Raw genomic sequence first — 26815 nt, forward strand, 5'->3', positions numbered from 1 at the left:
TTAATGCTTCAATTTGTCCCAATTCAGTATAGTTGGATTTAAGTCAGGGCTCTGTACACAGGCCAATGCAGTTCTCTCACACCGAGCTCATCAAATGATGATTTAATGGACCTCACATTGCCGTATATTTGGAAGTAAAAATTAATAATTAGGAAGGATATCTAAGCTCATAAGGACTTTCCTTGAGGAAATTTGAACTTCGTCTTGGGAAAAATGTAAAATGGAAAAAAAACTTTTAACATTAGCTTGAAGAAACATGTTTTTGGCTTCATAATGAAATGTACACAGTTTGACCCCTACACTAGAAATGTCCATCTAGCTGGCTGCAGCCTGCGCTGCTGGTTTATACCAGTTTGGTTCATACACTGCATTTCATTTCAAACTGTGCTGGACTGCCATCATGTCCATGTTGTTTGAAGCGTTTGCTCATTGAAGCTTTATTTGACTTGGACCTCTTTTGGCAGTAATAGACCAAACACAAACCACAAACCTCTGTTTTGCACCCCTTCAACTTGGCACGTGTCTCTTTTCCGGGCTTTTAAATAATACATAACGATACACGCTCATCTCAGTTTTGGCAGTCTGGTGATTTGATGCCGGTTGTAGCAGAGCTGATTCACTTCGGATTTCGATTTGTGGATACATGCTGGGACAAGCAATGCTTCGGCAGCTCAATCAGCACCCGTCACAGTGGGTGAAATACAACAACCCTCAGTGAGGCATTCCTGTTTTCAGACTGTCGAACATCCCTCGAGAAAAAAAAAAGGACGCTGCGACTTCACTGAGCATGATGTGGAGAGACATGATGAACAGGAGGATGGGTTTAATAATGCAGAGATCATATTTTAATATTGTTGCTTTTAGTGGATGCATAAGTTGCACTAGTTTCTTTAATGCCCTCTTCAGCTTTCCTTACTTGATTCCTAACTTCTCCCTTCAAGGCAAGAGAAACATTTGTCAGACGTCCTTCAGACTTCACTTATTGGTGCTATTTTACCAGATGTTTTATACGGCACTGGCAATAATCACTTACGTTTTTTAAGTTCATTATCACCACCCGTTTTATCCTGGTCAGGGTACTGCATGTCCAGTTCCAGGACGCACACCTTGTACAGGGTGTCAGTCTGTCACAAGGCTTTGCCCATCCCAAACCTCCTTTCTTCAGACATAGCCGATCATGTCTGTGCAGGTGCCCAGCCGCCCGATAGCACCTCAGAGATCGAACCCAGACCTGCATAAAATGTAAACGTTGCATTTATGTAAAAAAGGTTCGAATCTCAGCTCTGCTACCGAAGGCTTGCCCTCTAGCAGGCACAATTGGCAGACAAAATAGGCTGCTGGGTGGAAAAAGGCCAGAATAATAAGTGGGTGGCAACCCGAGGCGCCTGTACAGAAGTGGAGGATTCACGTCATGTGTTTAAAAAGCTGACTTAACTTTTCCGCGCTGCCTCTGGTAATGATGAGCTACCAGGGTGAGTTGATTGTCCAGCTCTGATACTGGAGTGAAAAATCGTCTCTGTTCATCTATAGGAGCCTGGTGCCAGTCACCCAACTGTATGTCAGTGTGGATGCCAGCACAAAGGACAGTCTGAAGCGGATTGACCGCCCTCTTTTCAAGGACTTCTGGCAGCGCTACATGGACAGTTTCAAAGCCCTGGGAGAAAAGGTAAGGTGAACCATTGTGAAACAGAAAATGATTCCATGACAGCCAGGCTTTTTAGGAGAATGCTCTTGGACCCATGAGTTGAAAATGAAACTTTTTGGAAGCCATGGGCTCCATTATAGATGGTAAACTTTGGGGTGTCCAAACTTTTCTTGTTGGGGGCCAGATGGCATAAAAAATATGCAAACACGAATTACATGAATACAATAATAAAAATATGATAAGGGCAACTACTTTTTTGCAGGCCGGTCTTTAATGAGAAAATGCTTGAATTAGCTAAAACAAAACAGCCTCCTATTTATCTGAGTGATTCTGTTAGAGGCAGCCAGCCGTGAAAGTAAAAAACACTTCTCTGTCTGCCTTAATGACCCTGAAAAAAGTATTTAGCTGTAAAAACCAATGGAAGAGAACTTTTAATGCCATTTAAAATGACTATTTATAGGTATAGGCCAATAGGTATGTGGTGAGAAAGCTCTTGGAAGGGCAGAACTGGAACAGTTAGAACCTCTGCAGGTTGGTTGAATGGTACTCTGGATTCTGCGTTGACCCAGTGATATAGGGGAGGCAGATTAACAGAATGCTGATATTAGCATATGTGCTTATTTCAAATTAAAAAATTGGCTGCCTTATTGGGTAGGGTATGACCCCCATAGCCAGTCATGTCAGTTGACCGTGTCTGAGGTAGGAAAGGTTGGACAGGTCTCTTGTCGGGTCTCATGGCACTTACCATTACTGTTTTTTTATAACTTTTTATTTGACACGCATTAACATTTTAAAAAAATATTGGGTTTAAAAATGTGTTGTGACTACTTCCACGTCAAACAGTCTGTAACTGGCCAGGGGTGCCAAGTCTTTAGCATGCAACTACATGCACTCATTTAGTCCCAGAATGGCTCATCTTCATTTTCTTTACTCTAGAGCTCTGCTGCAATTATTATTTTGGCATTATAGACATTTGGCATTGAATAAAGTGCTTCAGCGTTCTGGGAAATGAGATTATTATAATAGGAATTTACTGGCATTGGGTTTTCAGTTGTTGTGAAATATGGCAGATATCTCACTGTTGCCCATTATTGCATTTCTGTGCATTATTACTTTTTGGATGAAGCTCCGGACTGATGTGCAAACCAATTAGGTTCCAGCAACAGCTGACAGAAATGAATTGGTGCTTTGAAAATACATCGTGGTACAAACAGAATGACATTAGCATAACGTAACTCATTGGAAATAACATGTAGAGCAGCCTGACTTTGAAGTGACTGAATTACAGATACGAATGGCTGCACATGTGAATTCTGTTTGATCAAATGTTAATGGGACTAGTTTGGCTGCAACTTTTAAAATGTACATTAAAAAATGGTCTCTTGTTGAGATTGGAATGAAAATTTAACCTTCCCACTGATGTTGATGCTGGAAATAAATGAATAAGAGAGAATATTGAAATAGAGGGACTGTTTCAGGCGAGAAACACCAGTTCTAGGTTTGACATCAGAAAACAAGTTTTTGTTCATCTTTCATCAGGTTCATCTTTTCCTGAGCTTTTATGCTCAGATGATAATGACTCAGTCTGATTTCCAGTGAAACATCACGTCTGAGTCTAAGCGACTGTTGACATTTAATCGAGCTGCTCTCAGTTTCTCTTGACGTTTGCTGCATGCTTATGTGCTGTTCTGTTTTGTGAGATGCTCATATATGCAGGTTTACTTTCATACACAGTGTGTCCTTGGTGTATTCTGTTTTTTGCATAGCTGAGCCGTGTTCTCTGAGCAGGAGGAGGAAACTCACCAGATATACGGCTTCTAATTCAGTACATGCACCTTCTCATGCTACTTAATGAAAACCCTCCTGGCTATATTTTCTTTGAAAGATGTGTGTGCTCCTTAAATACAAAATGTTCTTCAGAATTCTGTTGTACAGAAGAACAAGTATTCTTTTTATTCTTGTACCCCCCAAATCTAATAATCTTTTTATTTCCAATTCCGGGTTGTAAATCTGTAACCGCTTGTTCAATCCCTGACCTGAGCAAGGCGAGCCGGAGCACCACACCCCTCTGCCACACGTGTCCAGTACAAGATTATTCTCATTACAGCTCTACATGGCCTGACTCCTCAATACCTGTGTGAACTTATCTTGCACTTCACGATCGCAAACCTTAAGCCTTGTTGTTTCAAGGTTTAAAATAAGTACTATGAGCGGTTGATCGATTACCGTGGTACCTCCCAAATACTTTTTCCAAGTCTATTCGAGTTGTCTCCTCTTTTTCTTCTTTTTCTCTGTTTCCTCTCACAGTAACCAGTACTTACCTGTCCTGTCATGGATGTAACCAAAGTGTGTAAAACATGATTAAAATCCTAATAAATTTCTCTCTAAACTTACTGAACACTTTATTAGGAACACATACCCTGCATGGTAGGTGTAGGTTAACATATTCTGAATGTACACACCCAGTTGGAATACCTAATACAGTCAGTGCATATCTGGTAATTTGGGTTTGGGCACCCTTATTGGTGGACAAGTCAGTGAAACCAAATAAAAGTAACCTGTCAAACACCAGTGGTCTCCAAAGAGGTGTTTCCGGAATTATGGAAAGGTTCTGGTTTGCTCGATTTGATTCACTGCATCTCCTTTGTTCATGTTTTTCCTTGCAGCAACAGCGCACAGTGTACCGGTTGACTCTGGTAAAGGCCTGGAATGTGGATGAAATGAAAGCCTATGCTGATCTCATTGCCGTCGGCCAGCCAGACTTCATTGAGGTCAAGGTAAGCTACTCCTACCTTTAACATCTTTGTTTATTTATGAGCCCTTTTTTCTTAGTCTTTTTTTAATGCACCACACATTTTAAAAAAGACGGGTCAGGACTGCAGGCAGGCCGGTCTAGCATGTGCACACGCACATGAGGCTGTAATGCATGCAGAATGTGGCTTGGCATTGTATTGCTAAAACAAACAGGCATTTTTTTTTACCCTAGACAATCTTTTTCATTTCAAATATCTCCAAAAACAATTTCAAAAGTGGACTTGTCGGACCACACACACATTTCCACTATTTATCAGTCCACCTCCAATAAGCCTGGGCCCAGAGAATGTCTGAATGTTGTTATATTATGGCTTCTTATTTCCGTCGTGGAGACTTACCAAGCGTAGAGCTGTGTTAACTGACATTGATTTTCTGAGGTATTTCCAAGCGTATGTGGTTACATTCATTACAGAAGTACACTATATGGACAACAGTACTTCTAATTATTGAGTTCCTGAGTTCCAGCCACACTAATTGCCAACAGGTGTAATAAATCAATTATATAAAGAAAATGAAATGCTCACAACTTTGCAGCAACAAAAAGACAAGCTACTTTACAATTAACTTGAAAAATCTCATTCTAATGCACGCTGTGGTTTGTTTTTGTACTTTCACAAAGAGTTTCATAGCAAAAAGAAGACACTAAGATTTCCCCTAATGCTTTTCGAAATATTGACACTGCCTTTGAAATATCCTGCATGAATTGTGTGAATGACTTTCTAATCACACCATAGAATAACCTACTGGCAGACACACACACACACACACACACACACACACACACACACACACACAGCCTCATTCTTCATTCATGTCTGGTGATTAATTCAATATCGGATAATCTCCCTTCAACTCCCAGTTCCTTAATGTGTCACTTTAAAGCCCTGACGGATGAAAGAAAATCATTTAGCCGAGATAAATGTGCTGCTTTACTTTCCCATAAATGTAGTCATTCAGCCGAGATGTGTTTGATGTAAGATGTTTCTATACTTTTGCACTGACACTACATTTTATAGTCAAAAGTGTATAGACACCTGACTATGGGCTTGATAGACATCCAATTCTAAAATCATTCAACTTGAATGAAACGCACAAACAAACAATAAACTACACGAGATTCTCCCCAACGTCAGAAATAAACCAAAATACATTATGGAAAATGTACAGACCAAGTTGTCTACACTAGACATAGAATAGGCCATTCCAGATTGACACACCAACAATTAATACAAGGAAAAGACCCCACACTTTGCAAAGAATGTCAGACCCCATCACCCATCATCATAAAACACATCCTGAATGAATGCCCAAAGTCAACCCCCCCTTTCCTGCTGCTATAATAATATCACAAAGATTTTATGGTCTGTCAAAGTTGGTGAATTTGGTTTACCAGGCACTAATAAATGTAAAGAACATGTAAAGAAAAAAAAACACCTTTCACAATAAAACACATTCTAATAGAATGCACCAAATCCACCAAGGAGAGACAACAAGTACACACGCCTGGAACCATAAAAGAAATGTTTACACAAGACAACACAAGAACAATCTTTACCTACCTTGCAGCCATAAAAATAACAATGAAAATATAAAACAGCCCAAATTATAAAGATAAAATAAGCAGACGGATACATAATACCTATCTTGGCATAAAATGGCACATACGTGTTAAACATGACATTAAGGTCCAAATAAATAATCATGCAGGAACAGAAACTGACCTTTCCAAAAGCATTTCACAAAGTTTAAACCGTACTACGTATTTTCTAGAACTGTTTGTATGCAGTGCTTGTCCAGATACTTTTGGCTGTACTGTGTATTTCTGCTTTGAGTAACTATTAATTAAGAAAGCGTGCAGTACAGCAGTGATGCTCACAGGTTCCTCAAACCTCCTCTACCTCGCAGTGAGCAAACTCAGCACGTTTCTCTCTGAAACTGAGTCAGACTCTGACTGACATGCTGTTTCCTAGCAACAGCGATCGAGCCGCTTTGACGGACAGCGAAGGAAAGGGTTTGTGTGGCCGTGAGGAATGTGAAAAATTCTGAATATTGAATACTGAACACTGTTGTTTGCATTTTGTTTGTGGCGTCCAGGCTGCATTTTAATTAACCGGACTGTTGAACAATTTTGACAAATGTTGAATATAGCTCTGGCGTTCTTAAATCTCGATGCTCGAGCTGCTGGTCATCATTGGTGAGGTATAATTAAATACACGGTCGTCAGCCTTACCATCTTCACTTTGCCTTCATGATGATTTTGATGGCAGTAGGTAAATGACCAACTTACCATCCAAGACTTCCCTAATCTTGGCGGAAAGGGTCATTTTATTTAATGACTTTGTTTTGCATATACATTAACATCATTTAACAGGCGCTTTTATCCAAAGACACATACAGTTGTGACAATACAATCCAAGCATTTAATGGTTAATTAAGTGGAACAGTGGTAGTCTAGTTGGTAGGGCTTTGGGCTATCAATTGGAAGATTGAGAGTTAGAATCACAGCTCTGCTATGCAGCCACTGTTGGGCCCTTGAGTAAGGCCATTAACCCTCTCGGCTCCAAGGACCCCATACAATGGCTGACCCTGCGCTCTGACACCAGCTTAAGGCATTCTATTCTATTCTATTCTATTCTATTCTATTAAAGGTTTTACTCAAGAGCCTCAACAGTGGCACAAAAATAAATAAATAAATAAAAGCCATATGCAAATATGCTATACTTGCATACACTAGCACTGCAATGAAGAAACAGTTTAGAGTAAATACACCAGGCTTATGTGAAAACTGAAAGTGCTGTGTCCTAAATCACTTACTACATTATTAAACAGTATGCCTAATTAACACAAGTATTTAGTGCATGGCATAGAGGTTGAGGCTCGGGGAAATTGTGAGGTTTACTTACATTAAAAAGATTCTTTTGCAAGTTGCTAGCAAAAGCATTTCTGCCAGGACTCTAACATTAAATCTGCCCTTTAGAAAAATAATAAATAAATAAAAATGTTAGAGAGATTTGTGCATCAGTGCTGAATCATTGTACATTCAGTGTTTTCCCCCTTACTTAGTATTACTAAATAATCATGTATTAAAATACCATAAAATGTCATATTAGTTTTAATTGCCTCTTCAACTAAGCATGTTAATTTTGCTTATTTGTGAACTAAAATGCATTTAATAAAACATTTCGTCTGTAATTAGACCAGAAAAAATATATATATTTATTTAAAACCCCACACACACCTCTTTGTCTGTTAAAGTGTTTTCTGAATCTTGACGCTCCGTCTCTCTCGCTCTCTCTCTGATCTTTCCTGATGAGGGTAAACACCTCCGCTGTGACCTTTAGAGAGAAGCTTGCCCTACAAACTGCCACTTTGAGTGACTCAGATTTTGTCTGAGCCCCCCGTGTGTTAAAAGTCTGTTTTATAACCCACGTAAATCACGCACTACCGAAACATTAAATGAGGAACACTTCAGACCAGCTTAATTAGCATTGTAATCTGTGGGTCTGGGATTGAGTTTATCTTTGCTGTCAGACAGGCTAACCTGAAATTCTGCTTTTATTATGTTCATTTACTCAGTAGCAATCACACAGTCAGGTGGGCATAAATAAAAAAGAAACTCCCGCATAGTGATGAGTAGTGGTAATGTGATTATATTAACTAAACACACAGCTTAACATGTGGTTACTGTTATGTAGTGCAGTACATTTACATGTATGGCATTTAGCAAACACTTTCATTCAAATATACTTAGAATACTTAGAATTGTGGCTGAATAAGGCGCTCAGGTGGCGCAGTGGTAAAACATGCTAGCACACCAGAGCAGACATCCCGAACTCATCGGTTTGAATCTCAGCTCTGCTTGGCTTGTTCGTAGGGTGGATGTAACGTCATGTTTTAACACTTTTGGTTACATTCGTGACAGGACAGGTAGTTACTCATTACACAAGATTCATCACTTCTTAAGGTTATATCAAACACAGTCATGGACACTCTTAGTGTCTCCAATTCACCTCACTTGCATGTCTTTGGAATGAGGGAGGAAACCGGAGCACTCGGAGGAAACCCACGCAGACACAGGGAGAACATGCAAACTCCACACAGAAAGGACCCAGACCGCCCCACCTGGATATCGAACCCAGGACCTTCTTGCTGTGAGGCAACAGTGCTACCCACTTAGCCACCTCTCATGACTAATGCAATTATGACTGTGGTGCGCAGAGATGAAGTATAATGGGATCAGTGTGTGACTCTCCATGAGTCTGATCCACATATGAACTCGTGGCTCTCCTCGTTCAGGACTGGAGGTCAGTAGCAGTGGAGAGCAAGCATAATACAATCGGGTAATGGGATACAACTAGATAAGAAGGAAAATTAGGGAAGTTGCAAAACAAAAAGAATTGTGGCTAAATAAATTCTGTGCTGTGTTTGGGGGGGTTCTTCTGATTACTAATCCAGTACTTTAACCGCTGATTTACCATTGCCCATAGTGGTACAAAAGTAGTTCAAAGATTTGTCAGCAGTGCCCTAGGTCAACCGAATTTCCAGATTTTTAAACATTTAAAAAACATTTTTTTTTTATCTTCTGTGATGTCAAAAAAGCTTCTGAAGATTACTAGTAACTATCAGTATTTTTATGTGCATAAGAAATACATTTCTATTTAAAGCACTACACTTATGTAACAGAGCAAGCGGTTAATGAATGATCTGCAAACATTGATTAAGACATCTGATAAATTCTCTTTCAAGTCCGTGTCACGAGAGAGAAGCTGTGATTCTTTCATAACAGCTTTTTGATCCAGTCCTGTGGGGGGACGAAATGATGAAATGAAAATGTCCTCATTATCTGTACACAGTGCGTACTGTCTTCTCAGTATGTCCATGTTCTGTTTTCTCATCTCAGGGTGTAACCTACTGTGGCGAGAGCTCTGCCAGTAATCTGACCATGGCCAACGTGCCCTGGCATGAGGAAGTCGTCCACTTCGTTCAGCAGCTCGCCAACTTCCTGCCCGACTACGACATCGCCTGTGAACACGAGCACTCCAACTGCATGTTGCTGGCCCATCATAAGGTGACAGACACACTGACACATTTCTGCCAATAATGCAATGCAACATACAGAATAGATACCACTGCAGTAAAAGATTCCTCTTACTAAACCCCTGATAAACCCATAATATTGCTTGAGGTATTTCTCTAATTAGGTACAGGTCGTCTTCCATTTCCATCTCACTATTTCAGAGATACACTGTGTCCAAAATATGTTAACAGCCGATTATGAGAATGAGATGTTCCATTCTAAAGCCTCTGAAATTAATATGGAGTTCCCCACCCCCTCCCCTCTTTGCCACTACAACAGCCTCTACTCTTCTCCAAAATCTTTCCCTGAAAGTTTTTGCCACTCCCTTTTAGGAGCATTTTTAAGATTAGACACAAACAAGAACATTTCAATTCATCCCAAAGTAGTTCAGTGAGGTTAAGGTCAGGTCAGGCCCCTACACCAAATTTGTTGATCCATGTTATTATGGACCTTGCTTTTCACTACAAGAAAAGTTGCCTTTCCCAAGTCATTGAATAGAAAAAGTGCCCATTTCCGAACTGTTGCCACAATATTGGAAGCATATAATAGCTTTTCAGTACCTGTTAGCTGGGCTGGTAAATTACACTCGCCCATTACTGCTTTGTTCCAGGGTTCAAATGTATAAGGTGGTGGGAGGGAAGGAGAGTTAGTAACTTAGTGTTCCTGAAACAACTAAACACAATCATTAGAAGGGGTGTCCACATACTTTTGGCCATTTAGTGTACGTACACAATTTACACATTAATTCCTGCACTATATTAGTCCCCTAATTGGGTTTTTTTGCTGCATATTTCCCTCAAACTCTATGCCATCCAATAGAGCACTTTCATTCAGAATGTGTGAAACTTGGGAGCTCATTATTGTCTCAGTTGTTTTTTCAGCATTTTTCTAACATGCTAAAAAGCTCGCGGCTGACAGCAGCTCTGATTTATTTTGCCTCTGTCCAACTTGATCATTTCACATTTCACAACTACAAGAATGCACAAGATGATCAAGATTGATGCTGTTTGTATTCAATGTTTATAATGTGTCTATATATAATGTATTATGTCATTTATCATCTATAATAATCATTTCTATTCCACTCTATGTAGAAACTCAGTCACTGATTTGGAGATTTTCTTGCAGGGTCAGGATCTACACAGTAGCACCATTGCTTGCAGGAATTTTCTCATCACGTTTCTTTTTGTGGTGACCTCTGGCTGTGAGACATCATAAATCCAGCGTACACCTATTCATCAAGCCCTTTTCTCACACAAGGCCAACTTTGTTGGGCGCTCAGCAAGGCCGGTTCCATCTGAGCACCAAGTTTAAATAGTTTTACTCTTAATAGCTGCTTTCTCTACATTTTTATATTTACTTTAAAGGCAGAAAGGTAAACGTGAAGCACTAGTGTCAGGTGAGCGTCGTATCACTAGCAGCAGGACCGGAACAATTTGGTTCTTCTTACTGCTGCTGTAAAGAAGACTTATGGTGCAGTCCTTACTGGTGTAAATAAACCCGCACTTGTAAGCAGAAATGATCTCGGAAGCTGTTTAGAAGGTCATTCTAAACAAGAGCGCTGAACATAAAATGACTTTAAAGAGCCTTTTAAACGATCGTTACTGAAGTGGCTGTCTGATGGTCACTTGGCCTTCAAGGTCTTTTAGGTTACACATCATTTTTGTTGCCATCTGAAAAGGCTTTTACAGCCCTCAAGTAGAGTGGCTGTGATGTTGTGTTATGACCAAAATATTTAAAATCACCAAGCGTGTTTACATTGTGGGGACAGTACAAATGTATGAATGGGTAGGAGCTTCAAGATACTCCTACTCTGCTAAGCAAATTTGGGACATTACTCTAACCCAAACCACCATATACAACACAGTACATTATTAGTTTAAATATTATTTATTCTTGAAAAGAGACTGTATTGGTTAAATATTAAAGTTTTTCTGTATGTCCTTGTTATGGTGGTGCCATTGTTTCATTAATTTGGCTGTTTGTAATTTCAGTTAAACTTGAGTTGCAGAATAATAGGAGTAAATTTTCAATAATCAAAAGTGTATTTATCTACTTTAATCTGATGTATTGGAGGAGGTTGATATGGTTTTGCTAAGTGGCTGCTGTAATGTTCCATGTGGTTGTTATGACCTCTTTGGTGGTTTCTAGGTGATTACTATAATGCCCGGGAGGTTGTTAGGGTGTTGCTAGCCTCTGGTTTCCTCCCACAGTCCAAAGATGTGCAAGTGAGGTGAACTGGAGATACAAAATTGTCCATGACTGTGTTTGACTTGTGAACTGATAAATCTTGTGCAACAAGTAACTAACGTTTCTGTCATGAATGTAACCAAAGTGTGATACGATGTAAAAATCCTAATAAATGCCGCTCAGGTGGCGCAGCGGTAAAAAGAAACGCGCTGCAACCAGGGCTGGATTCTGAGAGCGTGGTATCGAATCCAGCCTTGCTTTACCGGTTCGAAGCTGAGTGGCTATATGAGCAATGATTGGCCGGTTGCTCATGTGGGGGGTGGGACAAAGAACCGGATGTGGGTCTCTCTCTGTGAGAATGCGATTGCGTTCTCTGCCGGCTGATTGGAGGCGCTTACACAGAGATGGGAGGGGGTGCCCTTAGGGTGTGTCTCTCCGCATGCAACGCTAGGTGGCGCCAAACTCGTCAATGTGTGGGTGGCAAAGATGCATCTGGCTGCTGCTCGTGTTTCGGAGGGGATACGGGTTAGCTTCAATCACCTCCGTCAGGGCAGGGTTCGGCATAGACAGAGAGGAAGCACGATGCTAATTGAACAATTGGATGCGCTAAAAGGGGAGAAAAAGGGGTAAAAATCCTAATAAATAAATACAATCGACAGCTAAGAACTTCTTTCTTTTCATGGGAACAATAAATACTGCAGGCTTTTTAATATTAGTTTTTAATTGCTCCTAATGAAGCACATTGCAGGCCAAAACAAACTAACTAACTGCTTGCTTAATGAAATCCATGTAAAACCAGAGGGTCGAGGACGGTCTGAATCCATTCTGTTCCAGACATGCTGGTTTCACATCAGCTACTCCGCTGCTCTCGCCAGCAAATGAAAATCCACTGCTCAGCTAATGAAGCCTTTAACAGAGAACACAAGTCTGACTTTTACTATCGATGGTAATTAAGACAAGCGCTGTTTGCATTCCTAAAAGCATCCAGGATCAGGCAGACTGACACAGCTTCAGGTCTCCTTAGTTCAGGTTTGTTTCATTAGTGTCTGGTTAATTCTGTCTCGCTGCCACATCATCTCTTTGTTCACGCTCTCACAAGCCATCTTAACTGTTAGGCTGCTGAATCCTGAAATAAAACTCCTCTGAGATTAGGCCTCCTAAACCCTGTTCTGTCATTTGCATCAGCACTGGAGTTGGTTGAGCCCCTGTGGGTCAGGAGATGAAAAGTAACAGTCAGTAGATGAGAGCTTGAGTGAAATCAGTATTCTCTTTGTTGAAGACCCTCCATTGTCACTGTAATTCCATTTCTTTACATTACCACAGCAGGTTTTTAAACCACAGACTTTTACTAAGCAAATATTAGAAAGATTGGTGTAGGTCCAAATATTTGGTCCCTATAGCGGTGGATCCAGTGGCAATTGGTCAGCCTACTGGTGATATGTATTATACCCCTCTGTGTATGGGGCTGAATAGTTCCAGACCAGACAAAATGCCTATGCTTACTCCTGTCCAAGGGGGACAAAGCCATCAAAACCAAACATTGGAGCAATTAAAGAAGGTCAGCTGGTCTGACGAACCTTGTTTTCTTCAGCAATAATTGCCAAGAGCAGCTTTGCACCAGAGTACATGTTTGGTACACACTATTACTGAAACGGAAAATGGCCTTTCCCAAGTAGAATACACCTAAATATTTTATATAATTGATTTTAAATGTATGTTAGCCATTGGTGTGGCTGACACACTTGAACTCAATAATTAAAACTGGTGTCCACATAATTTTGGCCAAACACTGTTGAGGAAGCATGTACCGCCCATTATCCTCCCATTTTAGTGGCTGAAACATTCAGAAATTGTTTTGATCTGTCTTTATCTAAAATATTCGTTGACGAAAGTGGTCTCACCAGCTGCTATGTGTTCTACTCCTGTTTGTCTTCTTACAGTTCAAAGTGGACGGTGAGTGGTGGACGTGGATCGACTACGAACGCTTCCACAAGCTCATCCAGCAGTACGAGGAGAGCAACGGCACCAAGACCTTCTCCTCCCTGGACTACATGGCCAAGACGCCCAGCTGGGCTGTGTTCGGGGCCCGAGAGAGAGGCTTCGACCCCTCAGACACACGCTTCCAAAGGAAGAACAAGACCAAAGACATTTCAGGGTGCTGATGTCCAACTTCGACAAGCTTGTCTCTATAGGACAAGGTTGCACAGCTTTGGGACTTTGGGGTTTGGGTTTTGCACACTGTGGTGGTTTTTGTGCTCTCACACCTGATTCAGTTCATCTGTTTATTTCCAGGTTTAGTTGATTTAGATGAAGCAGATAAATCATCAAACTGTGTTGCACTCTGGCCCACAGTGTCCCTGAGATGACCTTTTATACAGACATAAAAGGAAGCTGGTCCTGAAAGCCTGGCATGACGCCGCAGATAAAAGTGCATATATTTTCCATTTTTTGAGTCTGTTTGCCCTTCAGCTTGCCAGAGATCAGTCAGAATCTAGCATGAACTTCACTTCCAATCATTTTTCGAAGCTTTGTCTGCGACATGTCTCTCTTTGTGCTCATTTTCAAATGACTAGCTGTTCGGTTTAATATGATCACATTATATTAGCTCGGTTTTCACTTCTCCAGAGTTACAGTGGCTGTGAAATCTCTTCAGCTCTCCCACATTTGTCCCTTTTAACTCATTTTTTTTCTCAGTTTTCACCCACAGAGCTTTTGGTCTACAGCTTTAATCATTTAAACATGAGGCCTAATTTTAGTCTTTTATTTGAAACAACAGTTCACAACCTGGCTGGATCTTTTGTATAAAATTAGTGTAGGGAGAAACCGTGTCATGGCAGGGTCGTCTGATTTTAATAAAGGTGATAATGTGATATATCCGCTGCAGTGCTATTGAAACAGTCTTGCTCTTTTTAGGTCTTTGTTTTACCAGGTTTCTATGATGAATTACTGAATTTCTGCTGCGAAATTGATTACTTGATGCTTAAAATGTATTTAGTTTGATGTGTTGAGTTTATTTCTGTTGAGCATCACTGTAGTTAATGGATTCAAATGCTACAGTGCCTTGCAAAAGTATTCAGCCCCCTTGAACTTTTCAACCTTTTGCCACATTTCAGGCTTCAAACATAACGATATGAAATTGTAATTTTTTGTGAAGAATCAACAAGTGGGACACAATCGTGAAGTGGAACGAAATTTATTGGATATTTTAAACTTTTTTTAGAAATAAAAAACTGAAAAGTGGGGCGTGCAATATTATTCAGCCCCCTTGCGTTAATACTTTGTAGCGCCACCTTTTGCTGCGATTACAGCTGCAAGTCGCTTGGGGTATGTCTCTATCAGTTTTGCACATCGAGAGACTCAGTGAGGTTGGATGGAGAGCGTTTGTGAACAGCAGTTTTCAGCTCTTTCCACAGATTCTCGATGGGATTCAGGTCTGGACTTTGACTTGGCCATTCTAACACCTGGATATGTTTATTTGTGAACCATTCCATTGTAGATTTTGCTTTATGTTTTGGATCATTGTCTTGCTGAAAGTTTAGAGGGACGGCCGGGTCTTGGTAGATTTGCAGTGGTCTGATACTCCTTCCATTTCAATATGATCGCTTGCACAGTGCTCCTTGAGATGTTTAAAGCTTGGGAAATCTTTTTGTATCCAAATCCGGCTTTAAACTTCTCCACAACAGTATCTCAGACCTGCCTGGTGTGTTCCTTGGTCTTCATGATGCTCTCTGCGCTTTAAACAGAACTCTGAGACTGTCACAGAGCAGGTGCATTTATACGGAGACTTGATTACACACAGGTGGATTCTATTTATCACCATCAGTCATTTAGGTCAACATTGGATCATTCAGAGATCCTCACTGAACTTCTGGAGTGAGTTTGCTGCACTGAAAGTAAAGGGGCTGAATAATATTGCACGCCCCACTTTTTAGTTTTTTATTTCTAAAAAAAGTTTAAAATATCCAATACATTTCGTTCTACTTCACGATTGTGTCCCACTTGTTGTTGATTCTTCACAAAAAATTACAATTTCATATCGTTATGTTTGAAGCCTGAAATGTGGCAAAAGGTTGAAAAGTTCAAGGGGGCTGAATACTTTTGCAAGGCACTGTATTTCTGAATAATGTGAGCGGTTTTAAGTTTTGCTGTACCGCTTTTACTTGCTTTGTTTTTATAATGGGTGGAAAGATCTCACACGTGGAACTTCATTTTATCTCTTTGTAACAGTAGTGCCTTACTGGATGCAGAATAAATGATGTGATGGAAATGTCTGGCTTGTTGCTGAATTCAGTGGAAGTGCATCCAACACCTTGTCAATAAGCTGCTTTATATGAAACAGGACTTTCTTTAAAACGTCCCTTTTACTTTTCCAGTCCTCGCCTCCAATATATAAACAACAAATCCACCATTAGACAGGGGAACAGAACTCAAACGGATCCATCAGTCATGACGAGGGACAAAAGCTATTGATTTCGCGCAGGCTTTCTGTCCTCAGTAAAAGAGAGCTGATAAGCACCTTTTACTAACAGATATGGGCTAATGGGCCACTTTGTCTCGTTGGTGTGTCCTTTTCACTTGATTCCAGCACTCAGGGGAACTCGCTGCTCAAAATACACTGTCTTTGAGTCTGTATATTCTTTTTATTTAGGTTCTTTAAACTCCTTTTTGGTTGTCTGTCTAGCATTTCCAGCCGTGCACACAACAGTTTATTAGTTTAGGCAGAATGAGTTTATCCATAAGTACGACTTGGATTGAAATCAGACCACATTTTATATTCATCTCCATCTGGTCAGGTTCAAGCTTTAAGCTTCATCTGACTGGCACAGGCCAAGCTCTTGTCACCTCATGGTTCAGCTCTATGAACAGGAAGTAGTTACATTTGTGCGTAAATAAGACGGATCCAGCATTGGGTTATTTGTCAGTGTAACAGGTTTTAATGGTAGCAGTGCCAAACTGAGAGAACCATCTGCCAAGTATGAAGCAGCCAGAAATGACAATACCAGAAAGTCCTGCTTTACTCTGATCTGAACAGTACGAGTAGTAAAGAGCGTAACAGATTGAGCTCCAGCTTGGTGCTAGAACAGCAGAGTCAGAGTGTGGAAGCTTGACATGCACTCGCTGTATGTACACATAATGATCTCTAATTAAAGGGCGAGGATAATTCAAACATTTTCTAGTTAGGTTTTCCTCCAGTACTCTCTATATGCTGCATATTTTTTGATCGTTCTTGCTTATTTTGTATCCTGCCGTCATGATTTGCATTGCCACGAGCCTGAAATGACCTTCCGAATGACGCGAGCTGTTTTCACAGACCTCCTGTGATGCATCAACCGACTCGGCACAGAGGCCATCAAGTTAATTCCCTTGTTAACTTGTTCACTTAGTGGAGCATCTGTGAGCACCGAGAGCATATTGATAAATGTTTTGGAATGTCAATTTTAATTAAATTAAAATGCTAATGGATCGCTGTGAATTACAATGAGTTCTGTGGAATAGGGATAATCTGCATTAATACCCCCAAACAAAAAAGCATTAAACAAAGTAACAAATCAGAAACTCTTTGTAGTGCATAGCTGGAAATACAGAAGTAAGAAGGGTAGCTGCATAGTCACATCCACTCGTGTCTGATGGACACCCGGCTAGGTCGGATCTGAGAAACTTCTACAGTTCAAAATATGATGAAAGGATTCAAGGAGTAAGAGGTAAATCTGGTGTGTAAAACTCCTGAATGTGTGACCATCAAACCCTCAGGCAGTATTATTTGAGAAACAATCATGCTGCCAAGATGGATATAGCCACATGGGCTTGGGAGTACATTAGAAAATTATTGTTACTTAACACAGTCCACCACTGCATCAAGAAATGCAACCTCAAACTGTATTATGCAAAGAGGAAGCCATCTAATAATTCTTACTTGATTTAAGTGTTATCGAAATGTGCTTTGTGCATGGAGTGTATGTTGTGCTGAGGTTTCCTGTAAAAATGCAGCTAAAATTACTTCTATATGGGAACCAAAAGCTTAGTACATCTAACTCTGTCTTCATTAATCTTATTGCTGGTGGTTTGCTTTTTGCTTGTGTTTAGTTCCACCTGGTTGGATCATATTGAAACTGTGCTGTTTTGTGTGGTTGTTTTGGACTTCAGTTATGAATGAACTACATTTTTTATTAGCTTTCATTTTTTCAGTAGAGAGTATTTTGTCTACTGTTCTATATCTGTCAGTAGGCAGTGCTTTCTGATGCCGTACTTCACTAATGAAAATAAATGATTCCTCCTTTTCTGGAATTTCTGTGCACTTACAGTCATGCATTGCATAACTGATAAATTGAATGTAAATCTTTAGAAAGTTATACAGGCACGGGCAAAAGTACTGCTTGCTTTATCAGGGCTGGGTTTTGAAAGAGCTCCAGTGCCCTGACATTAACCCTAGTGAACATCTTTAGGATAAATTGTTTTTTTGATTGTGAGCCAAACCTTCATATCCAATATCAGTGTCTAAGATTCTCAATTTTAAGACACTATATATACAAAAAATACTGGGACACCCCTTCTAGTTTCTAAATTCATGTGTTTCATCAGCAAACAGGTGTAATAAATTAGGAAATTAGATGCTTCCAACAGATTAGGGAAGGCCCTTTCCTGTTTCAGCATGACTGTGCCTCCATGCACAAGGCAAGATGTATTTAGGCTTGGTTTAAAGAAACACCACAGGTTCTTAAGATATGAGACTTTCTCAGACATGCTGAACTACAGTAGCAAAGACATGGTGGAAGGACTGGTGAGCTTGTGAGTCAGCTTGTGGAAGCATTTAGATGGCACTGTGACTGAGAAGTGAGGGGGATTCTCATTATCACTTTATATTATCACTCTGCTGTTCAGTCTGTGAAAGAGAAAGGAAATTATTCTACAGTATATGTTTCTGTACGAGTGAAATGCTTAGAATGTTCTTTCCATGTTTTGCTCTGTTTTAAATAGATGGTTTCAGCACTTCCATACTTTTTGTTCCATACTGTACAGTTCTGGTCAAAAGACTATGCACACTTGTAGGAACTACTGTATTTATTTCATTTCAGGTCTGCGATTTCCATTATTTTCATCTGTGTTTTTTTAGGTTGTCCTACAACCAAAAATCTAAAAAAAAAAGTTGGGATAGTATGGCAAATGCATATACAAAATGCAGTGTTATATACGTATATCTTATATCTTGAATATACTTTAACTTTTATTTCATTGCAGACAGCATAAACCCATGTTTTCATGTTTTGTCTGGTCAGCTTCATTTCGGGCCATTTCAGCTCTGCAACACATTCCAAAAAAAGTTGGGACGGTAAGGCTTTTACCACTTCTCTTGCTGTTCCTTCTCACAACACTTAAAAGACATTTTGGCACTGAGGATACCAATGTTAAAGTGATAAAGTTGTTATTTTGTCTACAACAATAAAGACAGCATAAGAAATAAGGCAAAATTGAACCACTGTGCTGCAAAAAGATGCAAACAATGGCTGTTCAAAACGTACACTGGTGTTAATTTATGTCCTGTATGTGTTAATGTCTTAATACTTTCTCATGTATTAATTTACATTAATTATATTAATAACAAATAATTTTATTAACTTGCTTAGAAATACTTTTTGTTCACTTTTATAAGTTTGTTTGTTTATTAGGATTTTAACGTCATGTTTTACACTTTTGGTTACATTCATGACAGGAACGGTAGTTACTCATTACACAAGATTCATCAGTTCACAAGGTTATATCGAAGATAAATAAATACGTGGTTAATTTATTGTTTTATCATAAAATTAAAAAGTGTAAGTTGTTAGGATTTTTGGAACATCATCATTATTAAACATAAAATTCAATATGGGAAGTTTTACGGCATTTTCCAAGTTTTACGACATGCATGCCGCATGGCCGCCGCATGGTCTATTGTTCAAAATGGCGGCTGCCATGATCTCTTGGCAGAGGGCGGAGCCTGGGCCTCTTTAGCACATTTCATTGGCTCCAACAGCAGCGGCGGAGGAGGAGCCTAGACTAGTTTAAAAAAGGACGGCAGGCTCAGAGGAGCCCTCTTTCTTACGTGGTTGTGTTTCTATACTGCAGGAGAAATGAGCGTCGGTCGGCTTAGCTCTGACATATTCACAGATCATTTTTACACTTAATAAAGTGTTTTAAAGAGTACTTTCTGGACTTCCCGACTGCTTTCTTCAGGACCTTTTGAACTAAAAGATTCATCCTAACAAAGTACAATTATACTAGAATCATGAAACACGGGCCATAATGGTAAACTTGTCCACTGTGCCAGTAAATGGTATGCACGTGAGGTTTGCCTTGGTGTTGAGAGTGGAGTGAGAGCTGTATCTCGGACGTGGAAAGATGTAAATTTCGGGACACATCATCAGTAGTGTACCTTTGAATCAAGGGGTGTTTCGCAGTGTTGCCAACTTAGCGACTTTGTCGCTATATTTAGCGACTTTTCTGACCCCTCTAGCGACTTTTTTTCAAAAAAGCGACTAGCGACAAATCTAGCGACTTTTTCTGGTGTTATTGGAGACTTTTGGAGACTCGAACGTGAAAACACACATATTGTTCTGCAGTTACTGTCCTCAACGAGCAGCGGGTCCTGCCGTGAGTCCCTCCACCGTCCCAAAGCACTCACGGGCGGTCAGTATCACAGTCAGTGTTGCCAGATTGGGAGGTTTTCCACCAAAATGAGCGGATTTTGTTGGAAAATGGCAGGGAAAAACACACTTTGGCAGGTGGACAAAATTTGGGCTGGTTTGTGTTAGGATGAATCTTTTGTCGAGAGGTCCTGAAGAAAGCAGTCAGAGAATCCAGAAAGTACTCTTTAAAACACTTTATTAAGTGTAAAAATGATCTGTGAATATAAGTCAGAGCTAAGCCAATCGGCGCTCCTTTCTCCTGCAGTCTAGAAACACAACCACCAAGAAAGAGACCCGGCCTCTGAGCGCGCCCTTCTTTTAAACTAGTCTAGGCTCCTCCTCCGCCGCTGCTGTTGGAGCCAATGAAATGTGCTAAAAAACCCAGGGCTCCGCCTCCCCCCCCTTCGGTAGGAGTCAGGGAGGGAGCCTGGCCGGCGCCATTTTGAACAAAGGGAGCAAGGCCGGCGCCATTTTGAACAAAGGGAGCACGTGGGTGATTGCCGGAACACTTCCCATATTAAATGTACGTTTTTATGTTCCGAAAAACCTAACATTTGTAATTATTTTGGCAGCTTAAAATATAAATAAAAAAAGCTATTGCTAAAGCAGGTGGAATATAAATAGGTCTCCCTTCTCCCTACCTTCTCCCACCACATCCAACCTGTTGTCAAAAGTTTGATTGACAGGTTAATCTTTCCAGTCCAAGACACTGTTGCCACGCCCATCAATACACTGATTCATATGTTAGACAAGTGATTTGAGTTGAATATGAAGGTAAGCAAGTCTCGTACATACAACCTCTCATATGTACGAGAGGGAAAACTTTCATTGCTTGCAAGTTTATTTTTATTTACATGCAAAGGGTTGTGTGTCCCAACAAATAATGCATTTTACTAACTTGGTAGGCTACTTTAAAGACATGCAAGCAAAAAAAAAATTGTCCTTAATAATGTATAATTACTGATCTGTACATTTTAAGATATTAATTTGTAAGTCATGATGGTTTAACTGGTTTATTATTTGTGAAATGCTAAACATCATCTGCTTATCCTGTGTTTTGGGCGTTTTTTCACGCATTTTGGCTGAAAATTACTGTCGCAATCTGGCAACCCTGCCCAGAGTAGCTCAGTGTTTTCTTAAAAAACTAAAACAAACCACGAATTAACAGAAGAACGTTCATTTGTAGTTCGAAACATATTTAGGGTGTTTTTACCCACTTTTTGTCTCTCCCACGATGTTATTCCTCTCTTCTACAGCGTCAATTACATGCAAATGAATCATATGCAAATTAGGCGATGACGTCATTTAGCGACTTCTAGCGACTTCTAGGACAGCCAATAGCTACTTTCCTTACTGAGGAGTTGGCAACACTGGTGTTTCGGCCTTTCAACACTAAACACCCTCATCAAAGGTGGCCAGCTACAGGGTGATCAAACCTGAGCTTGTGTCTATATATAACTTAATAAAATAAAATATGAAACTACGCTGACTAGGAAAGGTCAGAGAGTCTTCGTGGATTAGCACAGGTCAGCAGGTTAGCCCTCACTGCATACTACCTTAATAAATAGTATATATGGCAGTCTGTGGTGCGAGATATTGTGACATACTATTTAGTGCTCTAGTACACATTGATGGATGTTGTGTTGTGTTGTGAAGGAACTCATGGGTTAAACTCAGCTGAGAATGAAGGTGAGAAACAGCAGAGGAGCTGCACACCAACAGAGAAACAATTAGAGCCGAACTGCTGCTCTGACAAGCTGCTTATTGATCGTTTTTGAGGCACTTTTCCTTTCCCTGAACGGTAGAGTTCCATTAAAATCTCCACAGACCTCCATTTACAGTAAACAAGCACCTTTACTGAAGCTTCTCCTCAGGGAAGTAAGTCGAGCCGCTTCTGCGTTCAGGATGAGGAGACGATGAAGAAGCGAGAAGCGGGTTTGTGTTGATATTGACTGGAGTTTACAGAACTGGTCGATATTTCTGACTGGAATTAGGACGGGTTAAAAGTGGACTGAACTGGAAAGCTGATAAACCAGTACACAGGTCTGTGGGGCAGCTTTCGGTCAGCAGTGATATTGATGGTCTCGCGCTTTTCCGCTGCTCTGGATTCGGATGCTCGAGCGACTTCGGTTCCGCGGATCCGGATAGACTCGGCAGTTCGGAACACTGGATATTAGTTCTAAAGGTGAGAATTAAAAGTTGGTTTTGACGCGTTAAACCGGTTTAAAAGTTAGACTGTGTGAAATGAATTTGCTGCTGCTTTGTCGAGCTTGACAGGCGTGTTATTTTATTAAGGGCTTCAGCGCGGCTTGTACCTGTTGTTCCAATCTGTCGTTAATCATTCGTTCATTAATGCACCTTTAAATATTAATATTATTATTATTCAGTAATGTTCTTTATTTGATCAGATATGTATCGACACGACGGCATTTCATGCGTTTTCACTACCCACTTGTTTTGGTCTGGGTCGCGGTGGGAATCCTGGATGCGTTCCATCGCGGTGGACCCTCGTACCTAAATCACTCACCGTTAGGGGCCATCAAGAGCAGCCAGTACAGCTTTTACATGAGGTGCGAGCAAAGTACCTGGAAGACACCCACGCAGACATGAGGAGAACATGTCAAACTCCTCAAAGACATGGAATAGATCTGAACCCAGATTGAACCCAGGTACCATTTTGCTCTGCCAAGATGCTTATCCCAGTACTCCTGCATTAGTGCGGCACGGTGGCTCAGTGGGTATAGCACTGTCACCTCACAGCAAGAAAGTCCTGGGTTCGATCCCCAGGCCAGGTGGTTCGGGTCCTTTCTGTGTGGAGTTTGCATGTTCTCCTTCGGAAGCTCCGGTTTCCGTCGACTAGCGTCCTGTGGTCAAACCTGTTAATGATAAAGCATCATTAAGAAAAGCACACTGCTGATAAGTAAATCACCACTGCGTCTGACAGGCTGGACACTTCTGCTGAGTATGGCGAACTGGATCAAACGTTCGGCATATTAATAACCATTGTTTACTGGCTGAGTGCTGTAAGAGTAAAATTTATGATATGCAACTGTAAACAGTAAACATAAACAGGACCGGATTTTGTTAGCACAGCACAGCAGGTTGCCGTGTTCAGACAAACAGCCAGTGTGGATGATAGTGGACTACTAAAAGGCTGGACAGTTCCAGCTAAATAACCCAACACTAAAAACTGAGTTCATCAAACGTGTTCTTGTATTTGTTTAAAGTTACCCAATAGGTGTTTTTTATCTTAATAAAAATACACCTGATCAGCCTGTGCACATCAGAATGTACTATATGTATTATAGTATAATATTACAATATAATTATGTTGTACTTTACTATCGTTGGTCATGTACTGGACTTATAGTCCCATACAGACCTTATTACACACATCCACTCATCTAGCAGTTGGGTATTTTGACCCTATAAACCTAAACTTGATACCCATCCACAGCAGTACAGACGCTGGATGACCACATCTCATTCATCAATGTCTCCAAAACAGCGTAATTTACTTGAAAAACCCTTTTCTATGACACTTTAATTTTTTTGTTACATTTTCCATCTCAAATGCTGGTTTGTTTGAACACACTTTAAAAATAAAAGCGGTAAAAATTGATGGAGACTGTATTTTGGTAAAATAAGTCAAATAAAATGTCACCATAAGGCTCATGAGTGGCGCAGTGATCTATTACACTAGCTCGCATATACGTGACTGGCTGTGTGTGGGCAGTAGGAGGGTTATTGGAGCCCTACGAAGGACTGGCGCGCCGTTTAGGATGTTCCCGTCATGGTGACCCTGACCCTGACCCTGAAAAAAAAAGAAAACGTTATATGAATTATGAACAGGGTCCGAATTTTCACTCTACAAAACTGTATATTTTTAGTTCATATGATATTTTGATAGAGAGCTAAACACTCTATAACTCTAAACAAAAAGTTTGTCCGCATTTTTAAACAGGACCATCAGGACAGTGGACTGATGGAGAAAATGGTGCTGGCATCACTCACCAAACAAACGTTTGTAGGGAAAGAAGGAGCATTTGATAAAAACAACACTTTGCCAACACAGGGTTGATCTGTTTTGCTTTAGGGTTGTGTGGCAGCCAGTGATGCAGAAAACATCACACGGATTGATAGACAAACTTATTCTTTAAATTGATCATTTATCAAATTTTGGTAAAATTACAGTCAGGTCACCATATTGTGCCCATTTCTAACAGTGCAGAAATGCAGCTTCTTTCTTCATCTTTACAAACATTTGTGTTCAGTTTGCGTCCAGTGTTTGTAATAGAGGCTACAAACCCATCTTGACCCTGGAGGTAAAGTATTTAGTGGAGGTAATGATAAATATTGAGACAGTATGGTGCATTAAAGAAAGCTCAGGTGGAATTATTCCTGTCCTGTCCTAAACATTAGTTTACTGCATTGCATCAGATTTATCATATTACTGAATACAGCTCAGGTGTTTTATTTTTCACAGACTGCTGAGTGCAGCCATTCATATCTACAGCTGGATGTAAACATTTCTGCAGCCCTGACAAAAATAATAAAGAACCATAAAAACAATAATAATTGTGGCATGTGCAAAAGTTTTATATTGTTCTGAGAGTTTTTCAAACCAGCTAGAATTTTTTTCTATTCATGTGAATGTCCATCTACGATAATCCTGGACTGTCTTGCATGTGTAGAATGTTTAAGATACACCCACAGATGTTTCATGATGTATAATTTAGGGAAGGGCAAAAGCCATTCCAAAATTCAGCCATTGCCAGTTGCAGTATTTCCGGTGCCATTGGCTACCACACAACTCCAAAGCATAATATCGGTCCAAGCCCATGCTTAGCATGCGAACATGTGGCAGTGTGTTTATTTCCTTAAATTCACTTATCAGTTCACAACACTTGTTTTTAAATGCACTGGGTTTCTCTAGATGTTGTTTTGCATACTTCTGATGGTCACTTCTGTAATGTTGGGATGAATTGGAGGTAAGGTTGATATTTGTTGACTTCCACTTGAATAATGTTTAAGCAAGCAACCCTGCAGTTCATTTGCTTTGATATCGGGGTTTTGGTTTGCCTTTTTGGCCAGCACGAACAGTTCTATTAGGAGGTTTTATTGGTACTTCATCTTGCCTGGACTTTCACAGTTCCCCTTATTTTATGACATTGTAGACAGTAACAATTGCTGTTTACATCAGTAAAAAAATTCAACAGTTTTTTTTCTGTGTAGTGTATTTAGATGTGTTTACTATCAAAAATGTTACATTCCATCTAAATGAACTGACCAGCATTGCCAACAATTAATAAATGGCATTTTCTTTTGTAATTGGGACCAGTCTAAGATCAGATTTTTTTCCAGATGAAAGAGTCAGTTATTCACCTGTTTTATTTGTCATCTTGCCTGCATTGTAGCTGTAATTTGCTATAATTGAATAGAAATGTTGTTTAAAACATTTGAAAAGTTACCTTAACTTTTAGAAGTGTCACATTAAGTGGTGTCAGGCAGACACGGATCACGAAAATATGTTTTGGAACTCCCCAAGCATGTGCAGTGAGCATATCTAATTTTGCACAGGGGCTTGATAGGCATGATCAGTCCCTGTAAAAGAACAGCGCACCCTAGTGACCAGGCTTTACACAGAGCGATTCACCCAAAGTGTGGGTTACGCATTTCTATTTCCTAAGAAAGTAAGTGACAGGCAAGGGAAGCTCATAGTTTTAGCCTACTCCTATTTTACTGGCCCTAATTGAAATGCTGTTGTTGATGGTTTGTAAAGTCCGACTGGCGGCCCTTAGGAGGAACTCCCTACAATTTATCTGCTGGCCCATACCAATCAACAGTAATGGTGTGTCCTCCCTGTAGCTATTTATAGACCGTCTTTGTAATTAATAGGGATTTCTGTGGGTGTGCGGCATTTTTTTATTGGATGGGTAAAGGTTAAATCATTTTGACTTGTAAAATGTTAACAAGTTAATACAGTTTTAATTCATCATAAATACATTAATCATAAATACAAGATTGTGTTTAATTGCCTTTGTGGAAAATCAGAACAAAGCTGGTTGGCACATGTCGCACTGTTCATTCTTCTTGTGTGTGTGTCTCAACTTCTTGTTCAAATTTGCAAACACGGTGAGCCAATCAGTAATTAGCAATGCTCACAAGTAAAACCATATTATTAATTCCCCTGATCACAGCTCGTAGCTCAGCGCTGAAAAACGTGCAACTGTCTATAACGGTGATGTTGACTCAGAGTGGCACTATTTGCTGTGTAAGGGCTTTAAGCGAGTGTCTTGGCTCACAAATCACTACGAAGCAGTCTGTCTTCGGGCAGAGCTGCACTTCCACTATGAACTGCAGAGGAAGATCAGCTCCTGTCATTTAGCTCCTCTAATGAAGCAACGGCCACCGCGTTTTTCTTTC

At 40.2% G+C, this 26815-nt stretch overlaps 1 protein-coding gene across 1 annotated transcript in view; it reads left to right on the forward strand.

Moving 5' to 3' along the window:
- The window catches only part of tyw1 (tRNA-yW synthesizing protein 1 homolog (S. cerevisiae)), a 29823-nt gene extending 15038 nt beyond the window's left edge, over positions 1-14785 (forward strand). The window contains exons 13-16 of the mRNA XM_063016696.1: positions 1531-1666; positions 4312-4422; positions 9360-9527; positions 13667-14785. Coding sequence (XP_062872766.1) covers positions 1531-1666; positions 4312-4422; positions 9360-9527; positions 13667-13888 — 637 coding nt within the window. The 3' untranslated portion in view covers positions 13889-14785. The remainder of the gene's footprint in view (positions 1-1530; positions 1667-4311; positions 4423-9359; positions 9528-13666) is intronic.
- Positions 14786-26815: the final 12030 nt, after the last annotated feature.

The sequence above is a fragment of the Trichomycterus rosablanca genome, chromosome 20, assembly GCF_030014385.1.
Source record: "Trichomycterus rosablanca isolate fTriRos1 chromosome 20, fTriRos1.hap1, whole genome shotgun sequence".
In the NCBI taxonomy this organism is placed as follows: Eukaryota; Metazoa; Chordata; class Actinopteri; order Siluriformes; family Trichomycteridae; genus Trichomycterus; species Trichomycterus rosablanca.